The sequence below is a fragment of the Ambystoma mexicanum genome, chromosome 4q (assembly GCF_040938575.1).
Source record: "Ambystoma mexicanum isolate Mex_15411 chromosome 4q, UKY_AmexF1_1, whole genome shotgun sequence".
Classification (NCBI taxonomy): Eukaryota; Metazoa; Chordata; class Amphibia; order Caudata; family Ambystomatidae; genus Ambystoma; species Ambystoma mexicanum.
The window spans coordinates 123837920-123857434 of record NC_090928.1 but is presented as its reverse complement, the minus strand read 5'-3'; the positions used below and the strand labels follow the sequence as shown (position 1 = coordinate 123857434).

General features: G+C 47.1%; 1 protein-coding gene across 1 annotated transcript in view; it reads left to right on the top strand.

Annotated features, from left to right (window-relative positions):
* OPN3 (opsin 3) overlaps positions 1-19515 on the top strand; it is a 515396-nt gene that overhangs the window by 346242 nt on the left and 149639 nt on the right. Inside the window, exon 2 of the mRNA XM_069607650.1 lies at positions 13325-13644. Coding sequence (XP_069463751.1) covers positions 13325-13644 — 320 coding nt within the window. The remainder of the gene's footprint in view (positions 1-13324; positions 13645-19515) is intronic.

The window sequence follows — 19515 nt, the reverse complement described above, 5'->3', positions numbered from 1 at the left end:
CATAATTTCAAAGAGTAATGTAAGATCTTTGAGATCCGACTTCACTAATCAAATCATACAGCCAAGATGTAAAACAATGAAGGCGGAAAAGGGCGCATTTATGGTGAAGGCCCCCGCGATGTAGAATAATCTTCCTATCAGCTTGAGGAGTCACTATTCCCTCGCATCTTTCTAGAAGGAACTGAAGACTTTATTTGTTTCATCTACTGTACTCACGGATTTCTCCAATAGACTGCATCATACTACAGGGAATAGTGGAATAATTTACCGAGGATGCTCTGATCCTCACCTCTAAGCCTGTCCTCATATGTGCTGTATGTCTTTTCGTTGTCTGCGCCTTTATGCCCTAGGGTCAATAGCGCGCATAACAAATGAAATGTAATGTAATGTAAGGTTGAGTACAATGAAAATGTTACCAGAATCTCTTAAAGCTATTTCACAATGTTGAGTGGATTTGGATATCTGGATATTACATTATCTGTTTGCATAATAACAGATAGGTCCACCTCATGACATTAGTATCAAAACAAGAAAGCTCACTCAAAAACCATTTTGTCTAGACATAAAAGGTTCTTGACCTTAGTGACTAAACACTTTGCACTTAATGTGTGTCCAAACCAACACTTTCTGGAAATGATTGCTGAATATGTACCTCACTGGACTGGATGCTAATCTTTAAATATTACCTGTTAGTTTAACTGCGTCTGTTAAAGGTATATTTTCTGCATTTAAACTGCACATCTATTTTGCTATTTGAAACCTGTCATATATTGTGGGATTTGATAGTGGATGGAATGTGTCTTTTAATGAATGATTAGAGAGAAAAATGCCACGACCCATGTAGAGAGATATTTCATTTTGTTTTCATAGAAAAACTCTGTTGATTGTAAAGTGACATTTCAGAGAAGTGTAAAACGCCTTTATATGCCTGAAAGTGAGAAATGTACATTCTCTTGAATATGTACTGGTGTTCTGTGTTAACTGTCAACTTTGTTTCCATGTGGGCTGTTTAACCTGGGTTTCATTTTCACTGAAATGAAAGGAATCGTTTCAAACAAACTACGCCATTTTGTGCGCTGCTAAAATTATCCCTGTGTGTGTACCTCAAAATGGAAGCATTTAGTGTAGTCGCTTAAAATGGGGATCTCGGTGTCCCTAAATCAAACAAAACAATACTATGATGTATTGTTGACAGCTATCGCCCCTCCCTTAGGTCACACAGTTGTCTGGCCCGTCAGATAGAGAAAACCTCATGATTTTCTCTCTGAGAAGAGAGAGACGGAGCTGACCAGGGAAGGAATCCTCCCTCAGCCGGGCCTGTCAGAATTTTACACAGGCCTTCCCTCTGAAGATACCTTCACGGGGCATCTTTCGTGGAGGTAATAAAGGTCACATGTTTAATGAGCTGAGGGGTTTTTGAATGGCTTATTAGATACCGTTGTCACAGGCAATTTTAAATGAAGTAATTTATTCTCCAAGGCCATGTCTTCATGTGTGCCAGTCACACAGGGAGCTAAATATAGCCAACGTTTGCCTCAAGGACTTATCTCCGGCTACAGGCAACCCAACCTGGGGTGCTTAGTACAGTGAAAGGTGAACTGTTTCCCGCGCTGTAGTAGAAGAACAGGGAAGAAAAAACAAAAAGAAAACTGTATCAGAGAGCACATCAGTCTACCCACAGTGACAGATCTTCAGAAGGAGAGTCACACAGAGAGAGAAGTGTCCATTTGTATGGACTGGGGCCCACATAGAGAAACGGTCTGCCCATGAAGGTACTGGTGCAGTAAAGAGTACAAATGAGAAGCCATCGCACATAATTCTGAGAGTAGAGACATTTATGGAATAGGCAGACCTGGGGCTTCTCATTGAGGACATTTCTTTTATATATAGAGCTATATGGATTGCAATGTCACCCGCTGTGGTACTCTAATGCCCTTGGTGCCATAGAAAGAAAGGTGGCCTAATCAGAACCATTGAATTGTCAGCACATGTGCCGCCTTCTCGCTCCGCTGCACAGTTAAGGAAGAGGACTCCCCATATTTTGGAAGTCTATCATCCCAGCGTGCCTGACTTCAAATAGGAGAAGATTGTTGGGCAATTTCGCCGGCTCGTGAGGGAGGCCGGTATATGTCAGGCTCTGGCATGGCTGACCTCTTTCCTTTCCGGTCGACCCTCCCAGGTCCAAATGGGCTCCTTCCTCTCTGACATCTTTTACTCCACCTGTGGTGTCCCCCAGGGATCCAACCTCTCTCCCTGGCTTTTCAACCAGTATCTGGCACTCCTTGCCCACCGCATCGCCGCTCTCTGCCCCCACTTTCAGTGCTATGCGGACGATACCCAGCTCATTTTCAGGCTACCCTCGGCCTCCTCCTCTCCTTCCCTCATCTCCGACTGTCTGTCTGCTATCCAGGAATGGTGTGCCGCCAATGACCTCTGCCTTAACGCCAGTAAGACTGAGATTCTACTCATCGGCACACCCACTCCCTCCTTTCCTGCAGCTCTCTGGCCGGCCTCCCTTGGCCCCCTTCCTGCCCCTACCTGCAAAGCTAAAAACCTCGGGGTCATCTTCGACTCCACACTCTCCTTCTCTCCTCATATATCTGACGTCTCTAAGAAGTCACACTACCAGCTGCACCTCCTCAGAGGTATTCTTCCCTTCCTCTCCTTCCCCCAGAAGCTCACTGTCTCCCGAGCCCTGGTTCTCTCAAGGCTGGACTACTGTAACAGCCTCTATCTTAATCTGCCTGCCTCCACTCTCCGCCCTCTGCAACTTATCCAGAACAGAACTGCGAGACTTGTCCTTGGCCTCAAGCCCAGGGACCGTATCTCTCCAGGACTGAAATCTCTTCACTGGCTCCCAGTGGCTGCGAGGATTAAGTTCAAAACCCTCTGCATTGTCCACAAGGCCTTCTGGGGCCTGGGGCCTAAATACCTTCAACTCTCTCTTCCTAAATATCTGCCTTCACGAGCCCTTCGCTCATCCGTCTCCAACTCCCTCATGGTCAGCCGCTTCTCGAAGCAACGAGCTGGGGGTAGATCTCTCTCCGCAGCAGGGGCCTCCCTCTGGAACAGCCTTCCTGCCTCCCTGAAACTTGAGGAGAACCATCTCCGGTTCCGGAAGCACCTCAAAACCTTCCTCTTCGCTTCTGCCTTCTCTCTCCCTCTCCCTTGCTAAACCTGCTAAACTCCCCACTGAAGTCTGCACTAAACCTGCATCTGGGCCACTCTGTGACCTCGGTCCAGGGCCCAGCCACTCTCCACTTGCACTGCCTCCCTGGCTCCTCCTGCACTGTGGGACTGTCACTGCATCCCTACAGCCCCCTTCCCAGCACTTGCTCTGCACTTACCTCGCACTTGCCACCAGCTGGCCCTTTTATTTATTATTTATTATTTATTATTTTATTACGCTACTTACCTTGTACTGCACTTTCCCCCCCCACCTCCTCCCCCTGCACTTTCTCCTTTTCCCCTTACCTCTGCACTTGCACGATCTGAATGACACCTGGCCTAGTAGGATCGTTTGTCTGTCTTCCCCTTGTTTCCCTCCCTCCCTGCCTCGTCGCGCCTTGAAACACTTGTGTATAGGCGCGTTACAAATACCATATCATATCATATCATATCATATAGCCCTCCCTCGTCCCTCTGATCTGATGATTGAATGTGTACTATGCCTCGTGTGTTTTAAACTCTGTTTCTATGCTTATTGATTTTTACCATTAATTGCTGTGTTGATCGTGTTAGGGTTGTGTCATGTTAAGCTAGATTCAATTGATTTACCTGCAACTCTGTCTGTCTGTTCTACAGAAGCTGCTTAGTCTTTCCCCTCTTCTGTGCATGTCGTGCTAGCCGTAAAACTAACTTTCACATCAATTTTGTAGTTTCCTGTCCCTCTTATTTTGCAACCAGGTGCGTGAGTGCTGGTGCGTGAGAGGGACCGGTCTGTGCCAGTATACATAGCCCTCCCTCCTCACTATGATCTGATGATTGAATGTGTACTGTGCCTCGTGTGTTTTAAACTATGTTTTTATGCTTATTGATTTTTTAACATTAATTGCTGTGTTGTTTGTGTTAGGTTCATGTTAGGTTTCGCTAGATTCAATTGATTTCCCTGCAACTCTGTCTATCCACTCTACAGAGGCTGCTTAGTCTTTCCCCTCTTCTCTGCAGATCGCGCTAGCCGCGAAACTACATTTCCCATCTATTTTGTAGTTTCCTGTCCCTCTTAGTTCACAACCAGGCACTGGAGCGCTGGCGCGTGAGGGAGGCCATACTGTGCCGGTCTGTACTTGGTCCACTCTGCCTTGCCAGGGGCCTCTACAGTCCTTGCCCTTCGCTTACCTCTCAACGGTCTAGGTTGAACTTTTAGACTTCCAAATATCATTATTGCGATTGATGCTTTAGCTACTCACTATTACTGACTGCCCTGCTCGCTTGGTTTATACTAACAATTTTACCATGACTTCCTCTGTTGCGAAGAATACCCCAAACCCTTGTCTGTGTGTTGGACTTCTGAATATGCAGTCTTTGGTCAAACACGCAGACAAGCTCTCTGTTCTCATCTGTACCCAAAAACTTGATGTTCTTTGTCTTACAGAGACTTGGCTCTCTGATGTCACCAATCATGCCGCCATGGCCGCTACTCTGCCAGGCTACCAGCTGTTTCGTACAGACCGGGACTACGGTAGGGGTGGAGGCACAGCTATCATTATCAAAAACACTCTTACCTTCTATAGATGCTACTGTATGCCTATTGATGAATGCCAGCATACTGTTAAAAAATCACTATTGATTGTAACACCACTATTTGCATCTTTAATATCTACCGCCCTCCTACGGTTATGCCACTGTTTGAGGAACAGATTCTCATGTTACTTGGCAACCATATTAAAACCACTTCTTATGTCATTGTTCTGGGGGATTTCAACCTTTGGGCCTCTCACTCGGATGATAACCAAGCTGTCAATTTTGCTCAGTCTTTTGAAGCCACTGGCCAACAACACATTAAGATCCCACCCATAAAGATGATCATATTCTAGACTCGGTTCTCTCTCAGTTCCCAATCTTAAGCAATGTTGACATCATGACCTGCCCTTGGTCTGATCACAGATTTATCTCCTTCTTTTTGGACCTGCCTGGTAAAGTTACTAGGCTTAACCTGTTGAAATGTCCATAAGGAACTACCATAAAATTACACCTCTGGCTGTCTCAGAACTAGCCTCTCCTTTGCTAGCTAACCTCTTATTTTCTTATTGTATGGGTACCCTTGTTGATCAATACAATGAGATTATTTCCACTATTATGAACACACTCGCCCCTCCATCTGTTAAAATAGGTAAAACTGACATTTTGGGAAAATCCTGGTTCTCAGAGGAAATCCTGACTTTTGGAACACTCAAGAGACAAAAACAACAGGCATGGCGGAAAAACACCAATGACTGCACCTTTGCTCTGTGTCGTAAGGTGGCGGCTGATTACAAGACTGCCATTACGGCTGCCAAACGAGACTTTTACGATGAATGCATCAAATCTGCTAATTCTTCTCGCAAATAACTTTTTACTATCCTCAGTGAATTCGAAGGGGAGGATAATCCTTACACTGCCTTGGTTTAGAGTGACCAATGTGGTTCCAACATGGAACAGGGCTTTAGTGATAAACTGAACTCTCATTGCAATAAGATTGCAATACTGCGCTCCCCTCCTTCCTGGCCCATTAATACTATTCCCAGCTCTGCACGCCATACTCTACCCCCTGTCTTCACTATTCCTGTCTTTAACTTTAGAGAGATCAGTGAGGCTGATCTTTCTGACATTGTCTATCATCTTAAGCCTTCCACATGTCCTGATGAAATCTGCCCCCCTTCTAAAATTAAAGAATGCTTTGCATGCCTGGCCCCTTTGGTTATGCTCCTGGTCAACTCCTCTTTCGCTAGCTCCACTGTCCCTGACTCACTGAAAAAGGTGTGGATCTCTCCTGTGATTAAAAAGGCCGAGGGAACACTTAGAGGACTGCAGTCCACATGATAAGGAGCTGCAGAAGACAAGAGCCTGCAAGGCTCATACTCTGCTAGATGGCAGAAGATTGGCGCTACACAGAAGAGGGCTTTCAGGAGGCACAAAAAACTGATTACAGTGAAGGTGCAGCCACTGAAAAAGAGAAAAGAAGAGTACAAAGAGTAAAACGACTTTACTGACTCTGAATCATCAAGAAAGGTCAGTGGGCGTGCCAAGACACCTGGCTCAGGTAATTTAGGCACACAGCACATTAGAGATGTCTGAATTCGAGTGGAGCGAGGAGGAGCAGTCTCAGGACCTCGCTGCCAGCTTTAAGCAAGTGCTAGGAAGCTCCCTTGTTGATGCAGTAGCAGAGGGCGTCAGACCCTTACAGGAGAGGTTGGAGACACTGGAAGCTATGCTTTCACAGCCTAGTAGCAGCACCAAAGACTGGAAGCGCATGCCCATGGATCCCTTGAAGGAGGGACACAAGGGGAGTACACTATCCCTCAAGAGGAAATCCTCTGACGACCCCCAGGGCTCTTTGGAAGGGGCAGCAGGGAAGGCCCCAGAGGTGCCTGACGCGTTTGCGAAGCTTAAAGAGGCGTATCTGCAACGGCAGGCAGTACGACACCTCATGACTCCCTCTCCAGGGGATGAGAATACTGGAGAAGACCCTGGCTCAGAAGATGAGCAGGTTGACGATCAGGCCTCACAGGAAGACGAAGAGGTCGAGGATGAGGACTGGGCAAAACCCAGTGGGGGCAAAAGAGCACGAAAGGAGAAGCATCTCCTGGAGCCGCAGGATGATATGTTCGACCCAGATAGCATATGGAAACCGAGGTCCACCGAGTGGCAACCATCCCCCGAGTAGCACAATACATGGCAGCAAGACTTCGTAAGCCTTTAGACAAGGAGGTGAGACAACGACTACGGGCTGAGTGTCCATGCCCAGACCTTCTGGGAAAAGTAGCGGAAGCCCCCGAGCTCGATCCGAAGATGCTGACATTTATGTCAAAAACAAGTAAAGATCCCCGCAAAGGCATTGATAGATCCTGGAAAAGCTGCCAGGAAAAAGTATTAGACTTGGCAGGCCCTCTCGCAAAATCAAGGACCTGGCGGAGAGGGCAAAGGACACGGGGGAAGAAGTCGACCCTGAGGTTCTCGCGGGATGGGCGCAGAGAGCAGTCTGCCTGCTCGGGAATGCAAATTGTGCCATTGCCTCTGAGAGAAGGAAGGGCCTCTTACTCAAAATAGATTCAAAGCTCAGCGACCTCTCATCGTATGAAACGGGAGAAGGAGCCCAGGGCCTCCTGTTTGGACAGACCTTTGGGAAGGAGATGGGCCGTTTCGTAGGAACATACGCTTCTCTCGAGAAGGCCCAGGCGTCCATCCGCAAAATATTCCCGAGTAGGGTTTTTGGAGGGACCGGCCGCTACAGAGGTCGTGCAGCCAGTCGCAGTCAAGGAGGGAAAAGACCTCAGAACCCCAGAGCACACTACTGGGAGAACAAGAGCCAGGATACATTCTTCCCGTCCAGAGGGAGATTCCTGAGAGGCCGCAGGTCCAGAGGATCAGGACGAGGTCAAGGATTTACGCTAGGTGAGAGCGGCTCAGTATCCTCCGGTAGGTGGGAGGACACGCATGTTTTTAGAGCGTTGGCGCGAGATTTCAAGCGATTCTTGGATATTGCAGACCATCAGAGGTCTGCGACTAGATTTCATAGAGACCCCAGTTCAGCCGAACAGGCCGTAGAGTCAGAGACTAGCGCAAGCGGAACAAGCACTTCTAGACAGCGAGATAGCGCAGTTAGTTCACAAGCAGGCGATAGAGAGATGCGAGACGTCACCCAGGTTTGTGAGCAATATGTTCCTGGCGCACAGGAAAGAAAAGGTGCGCCCAGTTATAAATCTCAAAGAGCTGAACGGTTGGGTCATATATCGCCACTTCAAGATGGAGGGCATACACCAGCTCAGGGACTCCCTAAGAGAAGCAGACTGGCTGACGCGTTTAGATCTGAAGGACGTGTATCTCACGGTCCCCGTACTCAAGGAGTACAGACCATACCTAGCGTTCCGTTGGCACGGTCAGTTCTGGCAATTCAAGACAATGCCATTCGGACTGGCTTCAGCTCCCTGGGCATTCACAAGCTGATGAAACCAGTAGCGGCAGCGATCAGCCAGAGGGGCGTCAGATTGATCATCTATCTGGACGACCTCTTACTACTAGCGGAAGATCGAGAAGTGCTAATATACCAAACGAGATGGGTACAAGACCTTCTGGTCTCGCTTGGATTTCTAGTGAACATAGAGAAATCCAATACCATACCAGCTCAGAGGTTAGACTTTCTGGGGTTTGTGCTAGACACAAAGAAGGCGACTCTGGAGTTGCCAGCTCGAAAGCTAAAAGACATAAAGAGGGAGATCAGATTATGTCTTGAGAAACGACGGATATCCCTCAGGACATTGGCGAGGATAGTTGGGCTATTAGCAGCATCTATTCAGGCCATATTCCCGGGGCCCCTGCAGTACCGGGCCCTGCAGAGACTGAAGATAAAACATCTACAACAGGGTCTGAAGTATCACCAGCAGGTACCTCTAGATCAAGACTCCATTACGGAACTAGATTGGTGGTTAAAGAATATGGACGCTTGGAATGGGCGAGACAAGCCAGACCTGATAATAGAATCACACGCCAGCCAGAAGGGTTGGGGAGCTAGATGTGGGACCTTACAGACCGGGGGCAAATGGAGCGAAGAGGAGCTCCGTCTTCACATAAATTGTCTGGAGCTCCTGGCAGGATCTTTCGCGATCAAGGCCTTCACAAGAGGAAGAGTGAAATCCTGTGTGCTGCTGAAGATGGACAACATTTCAGAGGTACGGTACATAAATCACTTAGGCAGCACGAGGTCCAAGATGCTAGCAGAGCTAGCGAAAGATTTCTGGCACTTTTGCCTTCAGTCAAAGACGTCAGTGACAGCAGAGTACCTGCCAGGTACACTGAACGTGGTAGCAGACTGGAACTCTCGCTACCTGACAGACTCCAGTGATTGGAGACTAGACCCAGCAGTGTTTCAGAAGCTGGACAGGAGATGGGACCATTGCGTATGGACCTTTTCGCCTCTCGGCTCAACGCTCAGACGAGCCTCTATTACAGTTGGAAGCTGGATCCGGGAGCCCAAGGAACAGATGCTTTTCTGCAGGAGTGGGCAGGAGGCCCGCATTACGCTTTCCCTCCCTTCGCGATGTTGAGCAGAGTTCTAGCGAAATGTCGGAGGGAGAAAGCGGAACTGGTGTTAGTAGCACCCTGGTGGAAGTCACAAGTGTGGTTTCCAATGCTAATGGAGCTAGTAGTGGATGTACCCCGTGTCCTCCCCGAAGGAGAGCGACTGATCACGGACCCAGCTGGGTCGTGTCATCCTCTGAGAGCGAGAGGGACACGCCCGCTAGTCGCGTGCAGGATATCAGGAGACCCTGGGCCCTGCCAGGAATTTCGGCGCAAGCTGCTCAGCTTATTGCAGAATCCTGGGCTCCTTCCACTAGGAGGAGCTACGACGCAGCATGGGCAAAATGGACAAGCTGGTGCAAGAACAGGTGTTCATCCCGTTTCAGCATCTGTAGTGGAAATTCTGAATTTCTTAGCGAACCTATTGCAGAACGGTAGAGCTTTCCGTACGATAGGAGTACACAGATCAGCTATATCAGCGGGACATATGCCAATAGAAGGGGTACCAGCAGGAGAGCATCCAGCAGTAGTGAGACTCATCAGAGGAGCGAAATTCAGAGTGCCACCAGTGCCCAGATATAATACGACATGGGACGTGGCGACAGTATTACGATTATTATCAGATTGGCCAGCAAACAAATACCTTTCTCTTAAACAGCTATCAGGTAAGCTAGCTATGCTTTTATGTCTGATTTCATGCTAACGAGTGTCAGACGTTAAAGCTCTAGAGATTAACAGACGGTCCTTCGGACCGGAAGGAGTCACATTCTCCATAGCCAGGAGAACTAAGACGGGCACATCCACAGTGCATTATCCTTATTTTCCGAACAATTCTAAATGGTGCGTGGCACGATGTATTAAAGAATACGAGAACAGAACAGCAGAGAATAGAGCAGCTAATACTACTCAGTTGTTAATAGCGCGTAGGAAACCCTATCACGCAGTGGCATCAGCTACCATAGCTAGATGGGTAAAAGAGGTCATGCATGCAGCAGGTGTGAATGTAGACACGTATGGAGCACATTCAGTGAGAGAAGCAATGGCAACGTCAGCCGCGAGAGCAGGAGTGCCCTTGAGTGAGATAATGCTAGCAGGAGACTGGTCAAGCGATCGTACATTTAAAGAGTTATACTTTAAGCCAGCGGAGAGTTTGGCTAGTACGGTGTTGGGGAAGCTTTGAACAAGCATAATGCTTGCGTCCAGTCTTGTCATAGAATGTAGATTACCCCTGCTATATGCGCAGGGAGTATTAATTCTATTAAAGACTAAGGAGGCGAGCATTAAATTCCCACCCGAGTGATGTACTGTATATAAAATGTTGATGCATTATATGAGTAAGTACACTAGATACGCACCACCCTAAGATTTCCTATTATGTTTTTCATAGGGGAAGATCAGAAGAATAGTTGAAGACAGTGTCGTAGCTGAAACTATCAGGAGGCCGGGAGTTCACCGGCAGTTGAGTTTAAAGTTCAGAGGAGCCTTCGCACCGTTGGCGAGGATCAGTTAATGGACATGAGAGACTATCAGAGCGAGTAAAAGCAGAGGAGTCCAGGCACAGGAAGTGGGTTGTGACTGGTGGAAAGAGCATGGACTACAGAGACTCGTGGATGTTGTAGTTTGAAAAAAAAAATGTTGTTTTACATTTTTCATGGTTTATATGTGTTTTGTTGAACTGCTGAAGAGTAGAATTAAATGAAGATGAAGCATAATGCTCGCCTCCTTAGTCTTTAATAGAATTAATACTCCCTGCACAGATAGCATGGGTAATCTACATTCTGGGAGGCAGCCCCATTATTCGCTCCCAGTGGAGGCCTGAACTTCAGAACAGATAGTCACCAGTGGCATTACTTTCCCTAGACCTCCCCTGATGGTTTAACAAGCGCATGTGCGTGGAAAGGAGTGTGCCTGTCTCCAGTTTACCTACATGCTGCTCTCTTCTCTTCGGAATATACACACGAAGCGCAGAAACACCTTACGCATAGAGCGGGGTGTGAAACAGCCCTCGCAGTCTTGTATGGTATCTATTCCTACACGACTTCCTACATTAGTTTATGGTGCTGGGACAAAATACACTGACCAGTGTAGCCATCACATACCAGGGATGCAGGAATCGCGTATCTGAAAATCCATTCACATGGTTTCTCTGGGATACAGCCATTGCATGCCATCACATGCTATGAGTGCTGCAATCATATACCAGAGACGCCACTATCATAAACAACCACACTCCCGTTTTATACAAGGCACCGCCATCATGTGATATGGGTGCACTGATGGAGAGAAGGGTGGTCAAATGCCAGTGGTCTAGGCATCACATGCCAGCGGTGCACTGATATTCTAACATTTGCCACAGCTGTACAGTTGCCATTATATATACTACGTTGAGACACCGCACACAAGGGTCCCAGCCATGACATTACAGGGATATATTCCCATCACATGAGTGCTCACAATAGGTTCCAAGGTTGGCCCCCATCCCATGGCATCAGTTGAGTCATATGCCAGGTGAGCATGCTCCATATGTCAGGAGAGCAGTCATCAGCCTTGTATGCTCATTGTTTCTAATCATACCTAACTAAGGGTGTCAGAGCTGGTGCATGAGAGTTTTATAAGGTTAAAACAAAATGTTGACAGAAGAGTTTGTTGGAGTGGCAAGTGAAGAGTGGGGCCTGCATGTGCAGGGTTCGAAATTAAGATTGGATCAGCACTTAAAGCATCTTCTGCGTATGATATGATATGATAGGTTAGGTTATTTATAACATGCTTAATACCCAGAGGTTTCTAAGCGCGGGCCCGGGGATCGAACCTTTATTGCTCCATGTCATCTTGCTTCCAAGGCGAGTATGTTGCCATTGAGCTATCCCCCTGAGACCCGAGGTATCCCATATTAACCATTAACCAGTGACCAGGCTGAAGAACAAGGAGCTAGTACATAGCGTTGTGCGTATCTAACTTCCACATAAGATGCAAACTTATTATTTTGTCATTGGTTATTAACCCTTAAGCTTTACGTGTCCTATAGATTGGACCTAATATTTATTTATAAATTGTCCCAAAAGTTCAATTCACATAGGTGTGTTTGTTTGGGATCAGTTGGGCTAGGGAGACAAAAGTATCTCCTTGTAGCTGTTGGTGTCAAGATAACCAGGCTCTTCTATCCTAAATAGCTCCCAGCTCCCCTCGATTTCGTACCCTGGTGTGTGAAGGTACTGGGGAACACACTTTGGGCAGGGATTTTGATGGTTGGCGATACATGGGAAGCAGCAAAATGGCTTTCTGCCTCCAGTGGCAAAAATCCTTGCACAGGCCATTCCTCCTGCCTGCCACACATGCCTCTGCTCAGGGTACGCACCTGGAGCCCAGGAGGGTTGGTGACAGTTTGTCTTTTTGCACCTTCTCAGTGCTTATTGCGGCTCCAGTGATCCACACAACACCGGTCGATTATTGATGAAGGTTAATACTGTGCTGTCTGCATCAGAATGAGTACAGAACAGAGAGGTTTTACATTTTGAAAGGGGTATCAAAAAAGCTGATTTGTAGTTTGTACTAAATATCAAGCAAGATGAACCCAGCAGATAAAACGCCCTCTTGAAATACGTCGGTACATTTTGCACATGGTGACCTAATATTGTTTCACAACCTTGGCGGCAACCATTTTGTATCAGGGCAAAATGGGTTACCACAGAAAGGCATTTGCTTGTAGCTAGCAAAGGAGCACATTTAAACTTTCATTTTGACATTTTGTAAACGTATGTATTGCCAGTAATACAGTCCAATGCTTCTTGAGAAGCAAGTGTCAAAATGGCAGCCATTCTAAGCAATGATTTATGATGCAATCTTTCATCTATCACTTTTTCCCCGGTTTCAGCAAAAATGCTCCTTGTGCGCAGTAAATTATCAGCAGGCGATGTGTGAGCCAACTTCTGTTCTTTGATGCCAAAAAATACCAATTAATTGATTGTGTGCTGCATTTACTTAAGCCTAATTGTAAGGTGCGTTCACACAATATACATGAAGAAAAAAGATGTCTGCCTAGATGAATCAGACCGTCCTCCATTTTGGCTTACACTGGAAGATGTCGACAGACTGTCATTGTGTCTTGCAGGCATTGTCTCCATCACGACGCTGACGGTTCTGGCCTACGAGCGCTACATTCGGGTCGTGCAAGCCCGAGTAGTGGACTTCTCCTGGTCGTGGCGGGCCATCACCTACATCTGGCTCTACTCCTTGGCTTGGACCTGCGCCCCCCTCGTGGGGTGGAATAGGTACACTCTGGAAATCCACGGACTCGGCTGCTCGGTGGACTGGCGCTCCCGAGACCCCAACGACGCCTCCTTCGTGCTTTTCTTCTTTCTTGCCTGCCTGGTGGCCCCCGTGGGAGTGATGGTCTATTGTTATGGGCATATTCTCTATGCAATCCGACTGGTGAGTCCTTCCACTGTTTCTGTAATGATTGTTGCTCTGGGGCTCTTTACAGCGGCTAATTGATTTCAATGTTGCTTATTCTTTTTTTTGTATTTTAATTGTTGCTATATGAAATGTATTCTTAATAATTTGGTTACCTTGTTTTTTCATTATTCTTTTAATTTTGTTGTAGATTTGTGAAAAGTACATAATGAACTATAACACAATCAAAAAAATACAAAAAACAATAGCTAATCTGAAAGCCGAACAAGCGGCAAGTGAGTTAAAACATGTTTACTAACACTATTTCTTGAATGGGACTGGGCTTTGTGCCTTCTATCCATGTCCTTAGCGGTAGTAGGATTCTGCTCTTAACTAAAGGTAAACCTATCGCAATAGCAGCGGTTTCGGGTTGCCGGGTCTAGCCTTTTGCATCTGTCTTATCTAAAACAGCCACAGAAGGTCATTGCGCCCCAATGAACCATTGTGCGGACATTTGCAATCAGGAACAATGGGCATGAGAAGCACCGCATACTGCACTGCACACATGGCGATGAACAGTACATGCTTGCCCATCAAAGGGCATTGGAGGGATGTGATCTCTTCTCTTAGCAGGCATGCCAAGGCAGGTGGCACACTCTGCGCCCTATGCAACCTTTTTAGGAATATCATGGGAACCTCCATGTAGAGTCTGCCATCAGAGCATGCTGGTTGCAAAGAGTGGGATTCATGTCCAATGGTCCCAACAGAAAGTGCCGAGGCAAAGGAGGTGGCATGTGAGGGGCTGAGGGGAAGTGAGTAAGTAATACTGCCACCCTGGGTGGTCCGAGGTGGGAGGAGAATGGAAGGAAAGAGATGTTTCAAGTCTGCGGTGTATCACGCATTGGAATTATTGCAGGCCCTTGTCAGCTTCTGGCCTATTAAAAGGAACCAGATATGTATCCCTTGCAATTCCAGTCGGACTCATTCATAGTGCCGCACACACCGGCGCCTCAAGCTCACAGGAACACCTTATCCACTCTGTCTAATGGCGAGAAAAATATGCAATGAGCAAGGAAACATTACATCATCATATGCAGAGGACTGTTCCATTTCAACAGGAAAACGTGCATTACATACACAGTTCAGAGCTTATTTTCCAAAGAGCGCTTTCTAATCATAGTTGGGCCTATTCCACATTGAAGCAAAAAACACCCAGAGGACTATTTCCAGAAAATTACCTTCTGTTTCTTTATCTCCAGGATGCACAACCTGAAACATGCTGCAAAACCATTAGTGCGTGTGATCATGCTAACGTTTGCACGCATGTATGTTCTTTGTTTCTATCAAAGGTACTTCCGATTGTATGCCCTGACACAATGCATTACTGTTATTCTGTTAATTGTCTGAGCAGTTCTTTAAGTGGGATGTAAGGGGTGTGTGTGTGTGTGTCAGCCACCCTGGCATAATTATGGATGGCTGCTGATTTATAGCTATGTCATGTGCGAGTTCAAACTCACCATTGCTGAATTGCATAACTGCTGAACCCATATGCATGCATTAGTAATGGCCGAACCCCAAACCCTCTCCCATAATGATAGGCTCACAACTTGTATCAAGTGTTGGCAATAAAAGGCCGTAGGATTTTATTGTACAGATATGGGTTATGGCAATAACAATATCACATATCATGATGGTATCATACTTTTGGGCACCGGGTCCTGAGGTTACCCCCTGGTCCAGAGGTTTACTCTGAGCATGCTGCTCTCATTTATAGGACCCAAGGAGGCCCTCGGTCTTTGTTGTGTATGTGTTGGGGGCTGCTGTTGTCGCAGCCCCCGGCCGGATAGTCGACTGTCTGACCCCCTGGTGGGGGCAGATCTTTTGAACCTGGGCCCTGCCTGACGGTTGTTTTCCTTATGGCGCTTAGCACCTTGCTGTTTGGAGGAAGGGTGAGATGACTGTTCGCACCTTACCCTTCCGTGGCTTTTGGGCTGCCGAGACTGCGTGTCTCTGTAGCTGTGGGGAGGAGAGGAGCAGGCACAGGGAGATTGGGACAGCCCCTCTCCCAGCTGCCGATGGTAACAGCAGTTACCCTGCCTCGCTTGTGGGATGCCCATGCAGCATTGCCCATAACTGCTGAACCCATATGCATGCATTAGTAATGGCTGAACCCCAAACCCTCTCCCATAATGATAGGCTCACAACTTGTATCAAGTGTTGGCAATAAAAGGCCGTAGGATTTTATTGTACAGATATGGGTTATGGCAATAACAATATCACATATCTTGATGGTATCATACTTTTGGGCACCAGGTCCTGAGGTTACTCCCTCGGACCCGTGCCGCCACACACGGGCAGGTTGCCGGCTGACCGTGTTCCCCCAAGAGTATGCCCTAGAGACAGCCCCTGTGAGCAAGTGTTGTATTGATTTCCCGAAAGAAATGCTCCATGCCCTGGCTTGACAGATGGGTCCCGTCGTGGAGAAAAAGGTCTGGGTTGCCTAGTGTAATTGCTGGGTGTTTTATGAAACCCAGTCCTCTAGTCATACAGAATCTCTCTATCGTCCTGTTCAGTTTTCTTCTGGATGAGTACCGAAATGTTAATCCTTGTGGATTAAAAAACTCCCCCCCCCCACTTTGGGTCGTTGTGCGTAATAGAGGTTGGTGATGCAAACCGGGCAGTTTGTTGCTTCATCGATGCAACAAATGTTGATGGTTCTTTTTGCACCTGTTTTTGACTGTTGCATTTCTATGTTAACACTCTCCTGTCTCACCCTGATTACCATGACGCCCAGACCGTTTGTGGCCTTGGTGCTGGAAGCGATGAGTTCTCCTACCCGGAAAGCCCTGAAGTAGGCTAGGAAAAAGGCTGTTTTAAATAATATTATCTCGTATGGGTGCCAACATATGGCTTCCAACTGGCTTGCTATCTGCACCAGTTTGCTGAAATCAAGCAGTCGGCGGGTGTCCACTTGAGGACCCTCTATTCTGCCCCATCCCTTCATTGCATAAGAGATGAGGGTGTTCTGGGTGGGGTCTGAATCGCCCCGTATTTTTGTAAAGTATGAAATTGCCGCCAGGTGTCTTTTAGCCCAATCCCTTTTGAAACCTTGTTCCCGAGCCCATTTTAAAAATACTTCTATATCTTTAATCGTTATTAGTTCTACGTGGTTTGCACCTGTGGCCTTAAATACTGTTTGCAAACACTTACTGTACTGTGTTGCAGTAGTGCTTGCCACTGCCCTCTATGCGATCTCCGTTAGGAAGCCTGTGAGGTTGTTGGCACACGTTGTTGATGTGCCTGATTCTCGTTGGGCATCCCGGCCTGGGCTCTCAGGCGCTGGCGTTGATGCCAATGTGTTGCTGGCACCCCTTTTAGAGGTGCCTGCTTTGTATTGGTCATCCCGGCCTGCACTTTCTGGTGCTGGCCTTGATGCCAATGTGTTGTTGGCACCTGTTTTAGAGGTGCCTACTTTGTATTGGTCATCCCGGCCTGCACTCTGTGGTGCTGGCATTGATGCCAATGTGTTGTTGGCACCTGTTTTAGAGGTGCCGGTTTTCGTTGGGCATCCCGGCCTGTGCTCTCTGGCGTTGGCATTGATGCCGTTATCCTTGTCTTCCCATTATTGTCCTGCATTCTGCTGGTATTGGCATCATCTGTTCTTGGGCGTGCGGCGCTAGCTCTCGGAATCTTGTCCACTGGAAACGAGATAAGGCATCAGCAATGTTATTATCTGCCCCTGAAATGTGCTTCGCTTTGAGTGCAACGTTTACTTGTAGTGTGACTGTTGTAATGGCTCGTAATACTTTCAGTACTAAAGGATATTTTGTAGACCTTCTGTTTATGGAGCCCACTAGAGCCATGTTATCGCACCAGATCAAAGGTTCCGTATTTGCTAGTCGCCTGCCCCAGATGTGTAATGTTAGCCAGATGGGAAATATTTCTAGAAGGGTGATGTTTCTTGTCCACCCTGCTGCTTGCCATGAATTGGGCCAGTGTCCTGCCACCCATTCGGAGTCTAGTATGGCTCCAAACCCCTTGCTCCAAGCTGCGTCGGTGTATAGGACCCTGTTTGACCGGGTATTTAAAGGCGTTCGCCAAAGTAAAGACCCGTTGAAATCTCTGAGGAATTTTCCCCATGTTTCCAGGTCTTGTTTCACCTCTCTGCCTAGCCGGATATGCAAGTGTGGTTTGGTGAGTGATTTGATTTTGAACTCCAGGCTTCTGGAAAATATCCTCCCTTGGGGTATTATTTTGGATGCGAAATTGAGGCTGCCTGCTAAGGATTGTATTTCCTTTACAGTCCCCTTTTCTCTCATTATCAGGTTTTGTATTTTAGCCAGGAGTTCTGATATTTTTGTTTTGGGATTCTGCAGAGCCCCTTTGCTGAGTCTATTTCGATGCCCAGAAAAATTATGTTTGTGTCTGGTTTGGTGATTTTTTCGCTCGCTAGGGGAATTCCCCACTGTGCGGCCATGTGCTCCAGTTCTGCTAAAGCCCGGCCGCATTCCTCGGAGTTTGATGGCCCTATGACCATGAAATCGTCTAGGTAATGCACTATTTTTGTCCCTGGTCTCTGCTTTAGGAAAACCCATTGGAAAAAGGAACTGAATTGCTCAAATAGTGCACAGGATACTGCGCACCCCATGGGGAGGCATCTATCTACGTAGAATTTGTTGTTAAAAGTGAAACCTAGCCACTGCTGTGACTCTGGGTGGACTGGTAAGAGTCTGAAAGCAGATTCGATGTACAGCTTGGCCATCAAGGCGTTTCTGCCGCACTCTTGTATGAGCCTTACCACCTCTTGGAAATGCTTGTAAAATACAGGGGATTCTGTGTGTGGGATGCCCTCATTTAAAGACTGGCCTTTAGGGTAGGAGAGGTGATGGATTAGCCTCATTTTTCCGGGTTCTTTTTTGGGGACCAGGCCTAGTGGAGATATTAAATAGTCCTTTAAAGGCATGGCGTCCCAGGGACCAGATACCCTGCCCAGTTGCAGTTCTTTCTTGATTTTGGTTTCTACTATCTGGGAGTTGTCCCTGGCTGACTTTAGGTTCATCGGGATGTATTGTGACCCAATGCCCTTAAATGGGATGGAAAAACCTTTGGTGAAACCCTGCCATAGTATCCTTCTGGTTTCCTTGTCTGGGTAGCTGTTTAGGGCGTCCCTAAAATTGCCCGGATTGATGGGCGTTCGTCCTGGTTCTAAAATTGGGATATCATTCTTTCTTGGCTGGTAGTCTGGTGCAATTGCTTGCTGCATGGTCGCCGTTGCAGTTTGTGCAGGCATGTTTGTACCAGCATTCTTTGCCCCATGTACACTGGTTTTTCCCAAAATTTCTGCATGGGATGTTGGATTTGACAGTCTGCTGTTTGTTCTGTCTGTGGGCATTATTTTTAGCCGCCCAAGGCTGGTTCCTCCGAAAGGGCTGCTCCCCTTTTTTGGATTTATCATTGTCATGGGATTTGCTTACTTGCAAATTTTTGCTATTTTTGGTAGAAGAATGCATGGTATCTTCTTCCTGGGGAGGTTCGACGTTGAGGGTGTATAAATCGTTCTGGACTTCATCCCACTCAATGGCCAGCCTTTCTGACATGCTCCTCCTAAATCTGATGTCGTATGCAAGCCATGTCATCCCCCTCTGTGTTACTTTTACTTCCCTTATTTTATCAATGTATGCCCAGATCTTCCTACAATCCATGGGGAATTTTTCTTCATATATTGTTGCTAAGATGGCAAAGGCCTGTAACCTGTTGTCCCAGTTTTGTTCGACCTGGGCGTTTCTGGCAATAGCTTTTTCTTCTATTTTTATGGGGTCTCTGAAAGCGTCTTTCCCTTTGTGTTGGGCTTCTATTAGGAAAACGATTTCTATAAATTCTTTGGCCCATATGGCTTCTTTGATTGTGGTA